Source organism: Ylistrum balloti, unplaced genomic scaffold (assembly GCF_031769215.1).
Source record: "Ylistrum balloti isolate Yb309-2 unplaced genomic scaffold, AGI_CSIRO_Ybal_v1 Utg370366, whole genome shotgun sequence".
Lineage (NCBI taxonomy): Eukaryota > Metazoa > Mollusca > Bivalvia > Pectinida > Pectinidae > Ylistrum > Ylistrum balloti.
In genome coordinates, this window is record NW_026782258.1 from 424,874 (window position 1) to 442,297 (window position 17,424).

General features: G+C 38.6%; 1 protein-coding gene across 1 annotated transcript in view; it reads right to left on the bottom strand.

The window, feature by feature from the left end:
- Positions 1-818: 818 nt before the first annotated feature.
- Positions 819-17,424, bottom strand: part of LOC132553903 (C2 domain-containing protein 3-like) — a 32,085-nt gene continuing 15,479 nt past the window's right edge. The window contains exons 28-43 of the mRNA XM_060218193.1: positions 17,037-17,093; positions 16,323-16,409; positions 15,828-15,932; positions 15,181-15,361; positions 11,178-11,306; positions 10,829-11,077; positions 10,038-10,178; positions 9,602-9,713; positions 7,699-7,854; positions 7,380-7,479; positions 6,335-6,558; positions 6,041-6,197; positions 5,641-5,820; positions 4,560-4,969; positions 2,468-4,340; positions 819-1,923 (exon numbers count right to left, since the gene is read on the bottom strand). Coding sequence (XP_060074176.1) covers positions 1,738-1,923; positions 2,468-4,340; positions 4,560-4,969; positions 5,641-5,820; positions 6,041-6,197; positions 6,335-6,558; positions 7,380-7,479; positions 7,699-7,854; positions 9,602-9,713; positions 10,038-10,178; positions 10,829-11,077; positions 11,178-11,306; positions 15,181-15,361; positions 15,828-15,932; positions 16,323-16,409; positions 17,037-17,093 — 4,347 coding nt within the window. The 3' untranslated portion in view covers positions 819-1,737. The remainder of the gene's footprint in view (positions 1,924-2,467; positions 4,341-4,559; positions 4,970-5,640; positions 5,821-6,040; positions 6,198-6,334; positions 6,559-7,379; positions 7,480-7,698; positions 7,855-9,601; positions 9,714-10,037; positions 10,179-10,828; positions 11,078-11,177; positions 11,307-15,180; positions 15,362-15,827; positions 15,933-16,322; positions 16,410-17,036; positions 17,094-17,424) is intronic.

Sequence of the window (17,424 nt, forward strand, 5' to 3'; positions counted from 1 at the left end):
AGCAATCAAGGACATAAACACTAATGATAGTATTAAGTAAATAACAGGTAAACATAGTATTGTCTATAGGAGCTCTCTGCTCAGGGAGGAATTCCTAGTTTATTGATAATAATGAATAATCAGACTGACACTAGCAACAAAGGAAGATAGCAGCGTCACAAGGACATTAAAATACAAACTAATTTCTAGGAAGTCCAAACAAATCACCCCTTAAAATTCCTTAGTCCTAAATTCTACAGCTGTGCAGCTATCAGCTAAACTTGGACTGGCTGGAGGGTTATAATGGGATATGCTTTAATTATCTCCAGCAACATCACTATAGACAAAAGATCTAACAACACTGGTGACAGAGAATTGTTTTAACATTATTTGTCAAATCACCAGTGACAAAACAAATATCTTAATATCACTAATCTTGACAAGAGAAAGATCTGCATAGCACTACAGACAAGGTAAAGATCTTAAATGTTGTCACTGATGTAGAAATGTCTTTATCAAATAAAATAACAATTTAAGTTTGTCGATATCCCATATTGAATACTTTATTCCACTGACTTCCCAAAAATGCCTAATTACATAACTAATGAAGGAAGTCCTTATGCAATCGAATTGATCAGACTGACTTAAATTACTGGCAAATTTGCCAGCTATATTCAGTCTGTCTTCCAATCCCATAATGCTTTGTGCATAGCACCTGTTATGATGAAAACAAGATGGAGTGACTTGTATGCATCCTAGTGGATTCTTGGTAAGTACTGATTGCTATCATGGTTGTTAACAGATATTTATGATAAAATTGAATCATCACCGATATAAAGCTTGAGATTGTGCTATTTTTAAGAAAGCTTTCTCCTGGCAAGCTGGACAGTAAATTTTCTGATTTGGTAAAGAAGACAGGAAGACATCTGAGAGCAATGTCTACTTTTATGGGAAAATTAAAAGTTTTTCTTTATTTTATGAGGTGAGTGGTGACCAGGTTTAATATCATTTACCACAAGAGAAGGACCTTACACATACAAATCACTGGCAATACTGAGATTATTTAATATCACTTGGTCATTAATACATTGAGAGTGTCTTTTGATTTATATAAAGAAAAGATTTTTGTTTGCTACCTTTTATTAAAAACATGTAAAAAGCAAACTTGATTTAAGAATTCAAGACAGCTGCACAGTTGCTATGCTGGTGGATCTGTTTTCCTTTTGATGGCAAATTAAAGAAACCAAGGCTTATCCCCACAAATTTGGGAGGTGCGTAATTTTGGGAAGGAAATTTTTAGGGAGCAGACAATGTATTTTGGGAATAGGGCCCATGTATGCTCCACAGTGCCCAAGAAAAAGCACCGGAAACATTTTTTTCGGAATTTCAGAAATGGAAATTAACATGCCTGTTTACTGGTAACCATTCAACATTAATTATGAAATTGAAATTTCATGACAAAGAAAAACAAAAACAAAGTCTAGAATGAGAATACATGTATGAATAACTGACAAATAACAATGACGATTGATGCACTGATGAATATGTAGTTGGGGAGTAAGCATTGAGGGCATATCACAGACAAGCTTTGTCATTAAGATTAACATCTCACAGCATTCGTTGTCATGTAAAAGAAGATCAGAAACTCATGTCACAACAAGAGAGATTTCAAACCCCTTACAAATCTACATTTACACAACTATATATACTAACTAGACTACCATCAACAACAAGTCCCTACTTAGGATCAATTACTGATCAGTCTTTAGATGAAAACTTCTCAGAGAATATCTTTGCTATTCTTTTGGTCTCTGCTGCAGTGGGAGGTTGTCTCCCTTTTGTGTGTATGGAGGAGAACTTCACTTTGTGGTTATTTGTAGTCAGTTTTCCCATTAGGTTGGCAGTAGCTTGTACTTTAGCAGCCTGTCTCTCAGGGTCAGGGTGCTGCAAAACAAAATTGATGTGATGGAAACCAGACTAGACTTATTCTTTTGTTGATATGCAACCCAGTCTTACCTTCATTACTTCAAAAAATGTTTTTTTTAACTTTTCAAGAGGACATCATGTCAAAGTTATTGCAAAATTGTAGCTGTAGCTACATGTTCCAGTACAAAATCTTCAATTACACAAATCCTTTCCACTGGGACCATTTTAACATTAATAAGAACACATAGTAGACAAGCTCATGCAATGTGAATGATTTCAAAAATCTTTGGATTTTCAATATGTAACATCATTATCCTGGTAAGATAAAAATGAACACACTGATCAATGCTAGTCAAGTAAGAGAACTAATACTTTGAAATAAGAATTACAACAATGACTTTTTTGCATTTATTGTTTCAACTAGGATGTCAAGTTAGTATGGTACAAATATTTTTTTTAAACACCATCAAAATTTAATATTAAGTGATTAATACCTGAAAATTTGAGCAACTGGAAAAAAATAATACACCCACAGAGGAACACAGAGAAAAACTGGACATACCTGCTGACTAGAAGATGGAAGCCCTGCTGTTACTTGCTGTAAGGCTTGCATAGATTCTGCCAAGTGTTGAGATGGAAGGAAAAAATTTGGCATTGACGATGGCTCCTGAAACCCATTTGGTAAATCATGTATTTCTCCATTTGGGAGACTACTGTAGCCATTCATATTTGTACTAGCTTTGTCAGGTTCACTGTAGCTCTCAGAGCTTTCAAAGTTTATTCCTTCATTTAACATTCTGGGAGAACGTGAGTGAGACCTTGACCCGTAAGAAGGTGACATTGACCTTTGTCCTTCCATTCTGGTATGAGGTTGTACTGGATCAGAAAAGAAGTCCTCTAACTCAGACACCACCTCTGAAAATACCTCCTTTGGTGATTTTGGCACAGAAGAAGAAAGAGGAACTTGGTCCTCAAAGTAATTTGACTGTGATTCATGAGAATGTCCAGAGGAATTCTTGGCTGAAAGCCTGTCACTTCCAGCTGATGATACACGGGAAGATTGTTTTGATCCTGAATTTTGCGTATTGTGACTACCAGAGTTCACGGATTCTAATTCCACGTCTTGCAGTAGACCCATGTTTGCTACAGCTCCATCTTTCTTGTGCCCATGTGAACTTTCTCCTGTATCAGATCTTGACCTATGCTGATCTTTCTGATCTCTCTCCTCGTCAGAAAACCAACTATCTTTCTCTATAAATGATGGTCGTTCTGTTAGTTGGAAATGTGGAGAGAGTTGTTCGTTTGGCAAAGACTCATTGTCTGATAGATCTAACACATTATCAGCCTCCCGGCTCTCAAATTTAGTCCGACTCAATTCCCGAGAATCACTAGCTCTAATATCAAATGGCATTGTCTGTCCATTTCTCACAAACTCTCGAGGTGATCCGTGCCCATTGCTGTCCATGTAAACAGAATGACCTGGGATACCTCCAAACTTGCCTGAAACATCATTTAACGTTCTAGGAACCACAACATTTTCCTCCTCATTACCAGATTCATCTTCGTTCTCCTGTTCATCCAAAATGTCCCGGTATTCCTGGTAGTATTGTTCATCCTCCTCTCCATTATTGCTGCCTGTGTCATCCTCATTTTCTGTGAACTCCTGAATCACACTCATTTCCTTCACATCGCTGTCCTGAGTCCTTGGAGTGATGTTCTTCACTGTTATCCCTACATTGTTCCTGTAACTACTGGCAGTGCTGTTTCCTTGTTCTCCCTGATAAGAGAATCCTAATGAAGCACTACTACTTCCACTCACATTCCTGTTTCTAGCATTAAAATTACTATCCTGTGTAAAGGTCAGGCCACTACCTGATGTTGAAGTATCCACCCTGATCTGATCTCGTGGAGTGTTCACTATGTTAAATCCCCCAGTTGACACTGATGTGTCGTCTCTCGGAGTGTAGCCCATGTGTATACCAGTGTCGCTGAAATTGTGTGCGTCTCTTGGTGTAGAACCAGAGCTTTTCTGTGCCTCCTGTGGAGTTGAACCATCCTGTCCAGTATTATCAAATTCACGAGGCGTTACTCCCATTCTCAGAGTATCCATTCTCTCACTACTTCTCTGAGAATCCAAAGCATCTTGGTATTTCTCACTAGACTGAGTTACAGAGAAGGCCCCCGAGTCAACAGCAGTCCGTGATGACTCACCTTCATTTGACCCTGTTAGCAGTAGCTCACTATCATTGGCTCTCAGAGTTGAGGTCAGTTGTAGGGTCGACAGTGGGGAGATAATCGACTGAATGGGAGCATTTGTCATGTGATCAGAGTCGTGTATTTCTGACACACTCCGTGAGGGATTTTTCACAGAGGGGGGAGAAACCAGCTTCTGCTTCAACTTTGATGTGATATCATCTAAATCTTGCATTTGTTTTCTGGAAAAGAATTAAAAAATCACGAATCAATTTTGATAAACAATCAGGTTTAACCGTTTGATTTGAAAATAAACTTGAGTAACCTCAAAGTTCAGTTGATAAGACATTAAAATATGACCTCTTCAAAATCAGCATTTCTTTACAGTAATTCTAGTGACTCAAGTTTGCAAACAGATATGGAAAAATATTGGTCATTGCTTAATAGACATGACAGTTTACCTGAGAGATGAGAACATGATGGAGCGTGAACAAGCAGCACTGTCATCCACCTTGATCTCGTTAAGACTTGGAGGTTGCCAGTGAGGTGACACCTCAGGGCGTGGTGAATCGTCTGAGGAATCCTGTGATGACATTTCATGGTTACGCAGGAACTGGCGGATATTCTCGCTCAGCTGATGCTGTAACTGTTCCTGATGTTCTCGCACTATGTCAAAGTTTGGCAGATTGGAGGAAAAGGGACGTAGATCTGTGGGAAGTGATATTGGTTGTTCTGAGGGCATCATGTTGTGGACGGAGGAGTTGACAGTAAACGGAAGACTGGAAGGTTGGTTGTAGAAGGATGTGGCCACAGGCTGGCCTGGGATGCCTCGTAAATACTGTGTTACATCATCCTGTGGCACAATGTTCACCTGAAAGGTAAGCCAGAATGTAATCAGTTCAATCATTCTCCTGACAACACCTCTTATATCTAAGTTATACACAAAAGATTGGTCAATATATAATCCTGTATTTAATACAAATTAGGAATAAAGAAATTATCATCATTCAATATCCAAAAAGATGCATGTTCACATATAAAACAAGATAATTTGGTGAATTACAGTCCCTCAATGACATATTACCTCACCAAGGTGAAATCATATCCTAAGTACTAAGTTCCCATGATTATTGGTGCAGAAGACAGGGCCCACACAAACTTTTATTCTTTATGTAGGTCAAAGGTCAAAATATAGGTCAAAGTAATCTGCTTTTGATAGGCGACACACCATCCATCTCACCAAGGTGAGCCCATATCCTAAGAATTATGTTTCCATGATTAGTTGTGTTGAAGAAAGGGTACGGACAAGTTGATGGAAGGATGAACAGATACAATGCAAAATTATATGGAAGTCCTCTCTGTTTCTCCAGTGGGGAACTAATAAATGAATATCAAAGACCAATTCAAATCATATGAATCAACTCAGTCGTTCCAAAAAAAATTTATACCATGATTAAGCTCTGTTATGTGTTTCTATGAAGTTTTTAAAAGATGTAAGTACTTATTATAGACAGCATCAACCAAGATAAGAGAAATACTGACCTTGATCTGACCACGACACTGGCCATGGAAGTCCATGACATTGTACCAGCCACAGATCTGTAGAAGTCCTGAGGTCAGTGGGGTCAGATCCACAGATACGAACCCTAGCACACGGTCAGAGGACTTGTCAGGATCCTTTGAAGCACTCTGGGGTTTATGCCAAACTTTGAATACCAGATTCTGAAGGTAAGGAAAAGAAATCTAGAACAGATCATCCTAAAGCTTTGGACTACGGTATCGTGATGTGACATAAAATATTGATCTTCTGTTGTAATATGAGAAGCAGTTGTTGCTAGTCTACTGTTTTTTTATGCAGAAAAATGCAGTAATACAGATCACAACAACAAACATAAATTCTTTCTGAATGTCTTTGTTTTTTGGATAATGTGGCAAAACTTACCTTGTTTTCCTGGTAGAGAAGCTCAGTGCTGAGCCGTGTCTCCTGCTGGTCATCCCAGACTGGGTTGTCTGAGTTGTAGAAGACCTGTGTGTAAGCAGGGCTGGCACTCTCAGATGTCTGGTAAGACACATAGGTATTTGGCAGATACTCCTCAGATCTGAAACAAAACAAATTCTTAACAAATGATACTTTAATCATAACTTGGATTTTATCGAACCAATCAATGCATCATTATCTATATTAAAAGTTTTCCTATCGGACATTCAGTATATATTCGACAATTTCCTTTTTTACCTATTTTTGTCGCTGATCAGCGGTAAATGCATGGCACGATCAACGGATATAACAACAGGGAAGTGTGGAACAGTGGAATCCTCCTCCACTCTCTCAAGGTGAGGTACATCTGCACTCGACTTTGACTTCTTTCTCCCCATCAGCTGATGGAAACTGTCATTCGGGTCGTATTCTTCATCTACTTCACTCTCTGATGACTTCTCGTCTGCCTCATTGTCAGATTGCTACCAAAAGCAAGTGTACATGCATATTATAAATCTGTATACAAGTTAAATGATTGTATGACACACACGTTTGAAACTTGCTGTATTTATGCTTGGAAATCTTCAAAATGGACTGAAGGTTACAAGTGTAAAATGGAAAGTTGATGCCACACAATTCTTCAAGGTTCTCTCAGTTTTAAAATGTTTCCATGTCATAATTTAAGTAACACATCTGGAGTTACTGCTCACTGTAAAAGCCAAACACTGTATCCATCATTTTAAAATGAAATCTGGTTATTTTGAAAATGATAAATCAGTCAACAGCACTTGCTTGTTTTAGCTATGTTGATATCAGTGTAACAAACGAATCAGATTTTAGACATGTCTGTGATATATGAGGAGGATGTTTAATGTAGGACAATGACACAATTCCATTAAGATATTTCATAATCTTGCTCCAGAACTCCCTCCCTGAATCTTAAATAAGCGTCCTGATCCTGTGAAACTGATATTCACCTTTAAGTTATATGTTTGATCTCACAGGTAGGGAAGTGTTCTTAAGCTTTTATTGCCATTCTGAATCTTTTGTTATGTGTTTTGATTCCACTTTCATTCCGTAAGTTCTTGTTATGTTTAAATCTTGTCAATTTCATACAGACAGACTGACAGACAGACTGACAGACAGATAGACTGATAATTAAATAGTAATACTGTTTTCAACGAGGAAATTCCTGGTAAAATTCAAAGTATTCGAAAGTACAAAAACCAAAATCATTTTCAGCATGGAAACTATGTATAAGACAGTACACACTTCTATCCATGTATGGGAAACAAGATCTTACCTTGGCGACACTCCCGAACTGTGGTTTAGCAGTTACATGTGCCCTAAGGAAGGCTCCCCCCAGACTAGCTGCGCCTGGTTTGTATAGCGGGAACATTCCACTAGAAAGAAAAGCAGGACAGTCAGACATGTTCACTGCAGATTAATACTTCCAAATAAAACAATAATTCTACAGAATTAATGTGTCTGGCTGTCACTGGTTTGACTCAGTAAAGTTGCTTAAGTGTCTAATATTCTTTCTGTTAACTCCTATGTCACTCTCTGATTGATTTCCTACTATTACACCAAGGGTTTAACAAAACAGTATGCTACTGCTGTACCTGATCCTGTGCTGTCTGCGACGCTGGTCATTGAGAGCGTCTAGTCCTATATACGTAGTGCCAATCAGTTTATCTCTGTGCTGTGTCTTCTGATTGCTCTCCTTCTTACCATAGCTCACCCACACCTGTACCTCCAGCTTTTCTTCCCGCAGGTACCTGTCAACACATCAACAGACATCACTGTACAAATACTGTCAACAGACATCACTGTACAAATACTGTCAACAGACCAACAGTACAGACATCACTGTACAAATACTGTCAACAGATCAACAGTATAGACATCACTGTACAAATACTGTCAACAGATCAACAGTATAGACACCACTGTACAAATACTGTCAACAGATCAACAGTATAGACATCACTGTACAAATACTGTCAACAGATCAACAATACAGACATCACTGTACAAATACTGTCAACAGATCAACAGACATCACTGTACAAATGCTGTCAACAGATCAACAGACATCACTGTACAAATACTGTCAACAGATCAACAGTACAGACATTACTGTACAAATACCTTCAACAGATCAACAGTATAGACATCACTGTACAAATACTGTCAACAGATCAAAAGACATCACTGTACAAATACTGTCAACAGATCAACAGTATAGACACCACTGTACAAATACTGTCAACAGATCAACAGTATAGACATCACTGTACAAATACTGTCAACAGATCAACAATACAGACATCACTGTACAAATACTGTCAACAGATCAACAGACATCACTGTACAAATGCTGTCAACAGATCAACAGACATCACTGTACAAATACTGTCAACAGATCAACAGTACAGACATTACTGTACAAATACCTTCAACAGATCAACAGTATAGACATCACTGTACAAATACTGTCAACAGATCAAAAGACATCACTGTACAAATACTGTCAACATATCAACAGACATCACTGTACCAATACTGTCAACAGATCAACAGACATCACTGTACAAATACTGTCAACACATCAACAGACATCACTGTACAAATACTGTCAACACATCAACAGACATCACTGTACAAATACTATCAACAGTATAGACATCACTGTACAAATACTGTCAACAGATCAACAGTATAGACATCACTGTACAAATACTATCAACAGATCAACAGTACAGACATCACTGTACAAATACTATCAACAGATCAACAGACATCACTGTACAAATACTATCAACAGATCAACAGACATCACTGTACAAATACTGTCAACAGATCAACAGACATCACTGTACAAATACTATCAACAGATCAACAGACATCACTGTACAAATACTATCAACAGATCAACAGACATCACTGTACAAATACTGTCAACAGATCAACAGACATCACTGTACAAATACTGTCAACAGATCAACAGTATAGACATCACTGTACAAATACTATCAACAGATCAACAGTACAGACATCACTGTACAAATACTGTCAACAGATCAACAGTATAGACATCACTGTACAAATACAGTCAACAGATCAACAGTACAGAGATCACTGTACAAATACTGTCAACAGATCAACAGTACAGACATCACTGTACAAATACTGTCAACAGATCAACAGTACAGACATCACTGTACAAATACTGTCAACAGATCAACAGTACAGACATCACTGTACAAATACTATCAACAGATCAACAATATAGAACCATACAGACAAACAATGCCAGTCCCTGATTAAAACTCTATGCCAGGTCAACAATGAACAAATATATATACAATAGTCCCTAATTAACAATTAATAAACAAATTAACAATTAGTAAACAAATTAACAATAAACACTACATTATTACATCAATTTGTACCCTAAGCTGTATCTTCAAAAATATATACTAAGAAAAACTTTGAGATCTTAACACCAGACAATGAACTTACCATTTAAATGGTGAGCTGATAGGTATCTGGAATTCGTGTTTGTGGTCACAGTGAGACAAAATGTAGCCCGTGTCCAATATACGACACTTGACACTCTTAGATACCACCGCACCTGTAATTGATATCAAACAAACACATATCATATTTATACTTTTGGACATTGGAAAGAAGAGTTCAAACTAGTTTCAATAAAATCCATTTAAAGAATTCTTGCAGTGAAATGGGTTAAATAGGTTTAGACAAAATCTAATGCAGAGATTCTCCACAAAATAACAAATGAGAACCAAAGTATGATCTTTGAAGACAGGCACAGAACACTGCTCTTTATACCTTTATATCATCACAAAAATACTGTAAAACACAGCAGCAGATTTAAAACAAATTCACTGAAGATAATATGTAATTACTGGGATGAGTGTAACTTAAACACACTTACTCTTATCATAAAGTTTATATCGGACGTAGCAACGGGCTGTTTTGTCAAGATTGGTTTGCCCAGCTATAAGGGCGTTCTGCAGAGGGAAGCTTACTTGGTCCATACAAACAGTGATCTGGTGGTACTGACCGCATCCTTCATCTGTAACAAGGCACATGATCATTCATTTATGACCAAGCACAGAATTATTTATCTGTAACTCTGCACATATACATTCACTTATTTGAAAGCACACATTTACTTAATAATTATCAAGCATATATTCCATCTCTAGGACACTGCCTCATTAGGACACTAACAATCAGATGACATTTATATCAGTAATTAATGCCACAACCGAAATGTTTTTATTATTTATATGTCATTTTTGTAGCTCTGGGGAATAGGGTTGTTTTTAACATTGATCATAGAAAAGTAACATCTATGTCTTGCTCTGTTCCTTCTTTTAGGTGGCATTCATAGTCCCATTAAACGCCATAAGAAACTGACAAATTAACTATGAAGCACCTGTGTACAATATTGTTCAATCACTAAATGATCATGGGTACATTCTTTTGTGGTCTAAACCAAACAACATTTCAGATGGTAAAAATACTTTCATGGATACCATAACTATACACCTAATAGTTTTATCTGAAGCCTTCATCCTGTTGCTTTTTGATATCAGAAAAAGGAAAAAAAAAAAAAGAATTTGATGCACATTTACGGTGTGAAGTATACTATTTTTCATCAACACAAGAATAATGAGTATTGAAAGACAATTAATTCACAGCTATATCTGATGTATGTACCATCACTCTGCCAGTCTTCCTCATCCTCCACATCAAGGTCGATGGGTGACCAGCCCACCCCTCGAGCGGCATGGATCACTCTGTCACGATCATTGTGGTGTGCAAACTTGACCACCAGCTCAACTCCACCAACCACTCGTTCCAGACCTTGGTTACAAGGTACGGTCCTGTCCTCGTCATCCTCCGTGTACTTGGCATCCTGCTGCCAGCCAACCTGAGGGAGATTTACAGCAAACCACCCACTGATACCTGAAAATTACAGAACAATGTACAGACTACTCATCCAAAAAATTATTACAAGAAAACAAGCTGGTAAATAAAAGTAATGACATTGAGTGCACATCCTTACCTGTACGGTTGGTGAGGAGGGCAGCAAGGGGCAGTGTGGTAGTTCCCAGTAATACATCTTGTGTTTTCTCCACTAGTCGTCGACCTTGGACCTCAGAATTGGTCTGTTGTGCTATCTGCCTGTCTAGATCTGCAAACACATTCAAACAAAACTTAAATAAATTTCGACTTTCAAATTAAGTCCTGACAAATGACATTCTCTTAAATGACTGTTCTGCAAGTGAAATTTACCAATATTTTTAAAACTTAAGCTGAGAATGGGTTTTTTAATGATTGAAAGCTGGAATAATATTATCTGACCACAAAATGCTTTTCAGGTAGAAGAAATGATTGTATGAATTGTTTTTCTTTTTTCACAACCATGCCTTGTCCTGGGATCTGACAATTAGCATTTCCAACCAGAGAAAAGTCCTGCTGCCTAACAATTAGCATTTCCAACCAGAGAAAAGTCCTGCTGCCTGACAATTAGCATTTCCAACCAGAGAAAAGTCCTGGGATCTGACAATTAGCATTTCCAACCAGAGAAAAGTCCTGCTGCCTGACAATTAGCATTTCCAACCAGAGAAAAGTCCTGGGATCTGACAATTAGCATTTCCAACCAGAGGAAAGTCCTGGGATCTGACAATTAGCATTTCCAACCAGAGAAAAGCATTTCCAACCAGAGAAAAGTCCTGGGATCTGACAATTAGCATTTCCAACCAGAGAAAAGTCCTGCTGCCTGACAATTAGCATTTCCAACCAGAGAAAAGTCCTGGGATCTGACAATTAGCATTTCCAACCAGAGGAAAGTCCTGGGATCTGACAATTAGCATTTCCAACCAGAGGAAAGTCCTGCTGCCTGACAATTAGCATTTCCAACCAGAGAAAAGTCCTGCTGCCTAACAATTAGCATTTCCAACCAGAGGAAAGTCCTGGAATCTGACAATTAGCATTTCCAACCAGAGAAAAGTCCTGCTGCCTGACAATTAGCATTTCCAACCAGAGAAAAGTCCTGGGATCTGACAATTAGCATTTCCAACCAGAGAAAAGTCCTGCATTTCCAACCAGAGGAAAGTCCTGGAATCTGACAATTAGCATTTCCAACCAGAGGAAAGTCCTGCTGCCTGACAATTAGCATTTCCAACCAGAGAAAAGTCCTGCTACCTGACAATTAGCATTTCCAACCAGAGGAAAGTCCTGCTGCCTGACAATTAGCATTTCCAACCAGAGAAAAGTCCTGGGATCTGACAATTAGCATTTCCAACCAGAGAAAAGTCCTGCTACCTGACAATTAGCATTTCCAACCAGAGGAAAGTCCTGCTGCCTGACAATTAGCATTTCCAACCAGAGAAAAGTCCTGGGATCTGACAATTAGCATTTCCAACCAGAGGAAAGTCCTGGGATCTGACAATTAGCATTTCCAACCAGAGGAAAGTCCTGGGATCTGACAATTAGCATTTCCAACCAGAGGAAAGTCCTGGGATCTGACAATTAGCATTTCCAACCAGAGGAAAGTCCTGGGATCTGACAATTAGCATTTCCAACCAGAGAAAAGTCCTGGGATCTGACAATTAGCATTTCCAACCAGAGGAAAGTCCTGGGATCTGACAATTAGCATTTCCAACCAGAGGAAAGTCCTGGGATGTGACAATTAGCATTTCCAACCAGAGAAAAGTCCTGCTGCCTAACAATTAGCATTTCCAACCAGAGGAAAGTCCTGCTGCCTGACAATTAGCATTTCCAACCAGAGGAAAGTCCTGCTGCCTGACAATTAGCATTTCCAACCAGAGAAAAGTCCTGCTACCTGACAATTAGCATTTCCAACCAGAGAAAAGTCCTGCTGCCTAACAATTAGCATTTCCAACCAGAGAAAAGTCCTGGGATCTGACAATTAGCATTTCCAACCAGAGAAAAGTCCTGCTGCCTGACAATTAGCATTTCCAACCAGAGGAAAGTCCTGCTGCCTGACAATTAGCATTTCCAACCAGAGAAAAGTCCTGCTGCCTGACAATTAGCATTTCCAACCAGAGGAAAGTCCTGCTGCCTGACAATTAGCATTTCCAACCAGAGAAAAGTCCTGCTACCTGACAATTAGCATTTCCAACCAGAGAAAAGTCCTGCTGCCTGACAATTAGCATTTCCAACCAGAGAAAAGTCCTGCTACCTGACAATTAGCATTTCCAACCAGAGGAAAGTCCTGCTGCCTGACAATTAGCATTTCCAACCAGAGAAAAGTCCTGGGATGTGACAATTAGCATTTCCAACCAGAGAAAAGTCCTGCTACCTGACAATTAGCATTTCCAACCAGAGAAAAGTCCTGCTACCTGACAATTAGCATTTCCAACCAGAGAAAAGTCCTGCTGCCTGACAATTAGCATTTCCAACCAGAGAAAAGTCCTGCTACCTGACAATTAGCATTTCCAACCAGAGGAAAGTCCTGCTGCCTGACAATTAGCATTTCCAACCAGAGAAAAGTCCTGGGATGTGACAATTAGCATTTCCAACCAGAGAAAAGTCCTGCTACCTGACAATTAGCATTTCCAACCAGAGGAAAGTCCTGCTGCCTGACAATTAGCATTTCCAACCAGAGAAAAGTCCTGGGATGTGACAATTATCATTTCCAACCAGAGAAAAGTCCTGGGATCTAACAATTAGCATTTCCAACCAGAGAAAAGTCCTGCTGCCTAACAATTAGCATTTCCAACCAGAGAAAAGTCCTGCTGCCTGACAATTAGCATTACCAACCAGAGGAAAGTCCTGGGATCTGACAATTATCATTTCCAACCAGAGGAAAGTCCTGGGATCTGACAATTAGCATTTCCAACCAGAGAAAAGTCCTGGGATCTGACAATTAGCATTACCAACCAGAGGAAAGTCCTGGGATCTGACAATTAGCATTTCCAACCAGAGGAAAGTCCTGGGATCTGACAATTAGCATTTCCAACCAGAGAAAAGTCCTGGGATCTGACAATTAGCATTTCCAACCAGAGGAAAGTCCTGGGATCTGACAATTAGCATTTCCAACCAGAGGAAAGTCCTGGGATCTGACAATTAGCATTTCCAACCAGAGGAAAGTCCTGGGATCTGACAATTATCATTTCCAACCAGAGGAAAGTCCTGGGATCTGACAATTAGCATTTCCAACCAGAGGAAAGTCCTGGGATCTGACAATTATCATTTCCAACCAGAGAAAAGTCCTGCTGCCTGACAATTAGCATTACCAACCAGAGGAAAGTCCTGCTGCCTAACGATTAGCATTTCCAACCAGAGGAAAGTCCTGGGATCTGATAATTAGCATTTCCAACCAGAGGAAAGTCCAGGGATCTGATAATTAGCATTTCCAACCAGAGGAAAGACCTGGGATCTAACAATTAGCATTTCCAACCAGAAGAAAGTACTGGGATCTGATAATCAGCATTTCCAACCAGAGGAAAGTCCTGGGATCTGATAATTAGCATTTCCAACCAGAGGAAAGACCCGGGATCTAACAATTAGCATTTCCAACCAGAGGAAAGTCCTGGGATCTGATAATCAGCATTTCCAACCAGAGGAAAGTCCTGAGACCTGATAGGTACTGCTACTAACCAGAGGACAGTCCTGGGACCTGACAATTAGCATTTCCAACCAGAGAAAAGTCCTGGGATCTGATAATTAGCATTACCAACCAGAAGACAGTTCCTTGACTTGATAATTAGCACTGCTAACCAGAAGACATTTCTTTGACCTGATGATTAGCATTATCAAACAGAGGACAGTCCTGAGACCTGATAGGTACTGCTACTAACCAGAGGACAGTCCTGGGACCTGATAGGTACTGCTACTAACCAGAGGACAGTCATGGGACCTGATAGGTACTGCTACTAACCAGAGGACAGTCCTGGGACCTGATAGGTACTGCTACTAACCAGAGGACAGTCCTGGGACCCGATAGGTACTGCTGCTAACCAGAGGACAGTCCTTGGACCTAATAATAAGTGCCACTAACCAAAGGATGGCCATGGGACATGATAATGGATGCTACTTACCAGAGGCCAGTCCAGGGACCTGGTGCCACATCTCCAATGTAATCTCAGCTGTCTCTAGGATCTCAGCCAGAGCCAGGGCATCATTGTCCGCTTCTGTCCACAACAAAGGACAAGGAAAGTCCATGTGGTGAGAAAACTCCGGTGCAAATGTCCTGGCAATGGTCCTGGTTATCCTCTCATCCTGTGGAACAAGTAAATGAAGATGTCATTACAAACACCATTCTTTGTCTTAGGAAACTACATTTTTTATTTTAGTGACTCAGAATTTTTGTATATTTTACACAAAATCTTACTTTCCTGAATTTTGAATTTTTAGGTGTAATTCAATTTAATATACACTGCCTCCAAACAACAGTAAAACATTAATTTGACTTTGACTTGTGTTTATAATAATTCAAATTGTTCAATTTTTTGAAATTCAATTCATTTATCTGTGAGAATTCCAAAAATACTCAAGGGAGGGTACTTTGCACTTAATGTCATGTAAAGGTACCACACAGGCTAGTTCATACAGAAAATTTCTAGCATTGGGCAGCATGTTTCATGTACAAAAGAAATATATGTTGTGCTCATATCCTCCTATCTGAATGAGTTTTATGAATTCAACTGTTGCTGATTTTAGAGAATGTACAATTAATATATCATACCTCCTTGGACAAGAATGACATTCGAATCTTCACGTAAGTGTTCACGCCCACCTCTGCAGGGTACTGCATCCCAGAGTCCAGGCGAGCAATAGCTTCAGCTGCGGCCTGTAAGGAAAGATAACTCTATCACATCTCAAACCAGAACAAATTCAGACAGCAGTAATGATGTATGTAAGTATAGGCAATATGTGTCTCATTTGTTTTATTTCATTAATTGGGGTGGTTTTTTTTGACATAATGTGAGGACAAACCAATATCATGCCAACATCTGACATTTTCATGAGAAGCAACTCAAAGTATCCATTCGTTGGATAAAATTTCAACTAAAAAGAGCAGAAAGATGACAGCATTTGATCATTTGTTTATCAACACACCAACTGTAAAGGATTCATTATGCTTAAGGCACCTAAGACATGTGAAATACTCAATGTTATACAAATCATATATTACTGAACTAAAACTTCAGTGATTTACTAAAGACACATATAGGTATACCTTGAGTCCTGAAGCCCTGATGACACCAACAGATACACAAATCTGGGTCCCCGACAGATTCTTATTGGCTGCTTGACTCTGCTCATTCTGCGAAGGAAAAATCAAACCTCAGTATATTCCTTAATAATATTCACCTAGTATTCTTATCCCAACTATTGGACTAGAGTGACGATTGGACCAAGTAATGTACTACTATTATATAACATTAAGCTTTAGATCTCCTAATCCTACATACTCACTTTTACAGATCTAGATTTTCATATCTAAAAGGCAAATCATTCAGAGTTTTAGGTCCATAAACATTTATTATGAAATTTATGCTGAACTATTTTCGGTTTCATCACTTTGTCAAGGACTGTTTTTTTTTTTAACTTTAAAGCTAAGGAAAGATCTACTGATTTTATTGATCTTTCTATTGAGCTTTGACAAAGCCTTTACAAAGCCTTTCGAGGCTTTTATCATTATCTGCAGGTCTGTATGCATGAAATGTTACATTTTAAATTCGACAAATCGTTTTTTCCACACAAATGAGAGCAGCCCTGTACAAGTTTTTCTGCACAGAGAAATGTAATGATTCCAAACATTTTTGAGATTTCATTTGCAAGTTTCAAAGTAGGCTAACTACAGTATGATAGTAAGGTAAAATGTATTTGTTCTTGTTATCTGTACTTGAAGACATATATCATGATATAAATGAGATGAATTATTACCGACCTGTAAAGTCTGAGTTCTGTAGTGAACAGTAACATCCATTAGTCCAGATTCTGTCATCTGTAACAGATAAAATAATTTGCTCAATAAAGTTGTATTGAATATGCCTAAAACGTCTGTGATATCAGGATGCATTTCTTGCTCGGAGGGACGTCATGGTAAAAAATATTAATTTTGTTATCAATTGTACAGGTGTTTTTATACTTCTAGTTACGTTTCTATGTAAAGCACTGAAATTTGTTATGGGTGTGGCAAATGTTATTTGATAACTCTAAGTCAATTCAGAATTAAGTGACATTAATCGCCAACATTGTTGCAACCAATTCAGGAAGGTAGCCATTTTTCTTACAGGCAGCAGCATTTGTGGACACGTCATCATATATGATGAAAA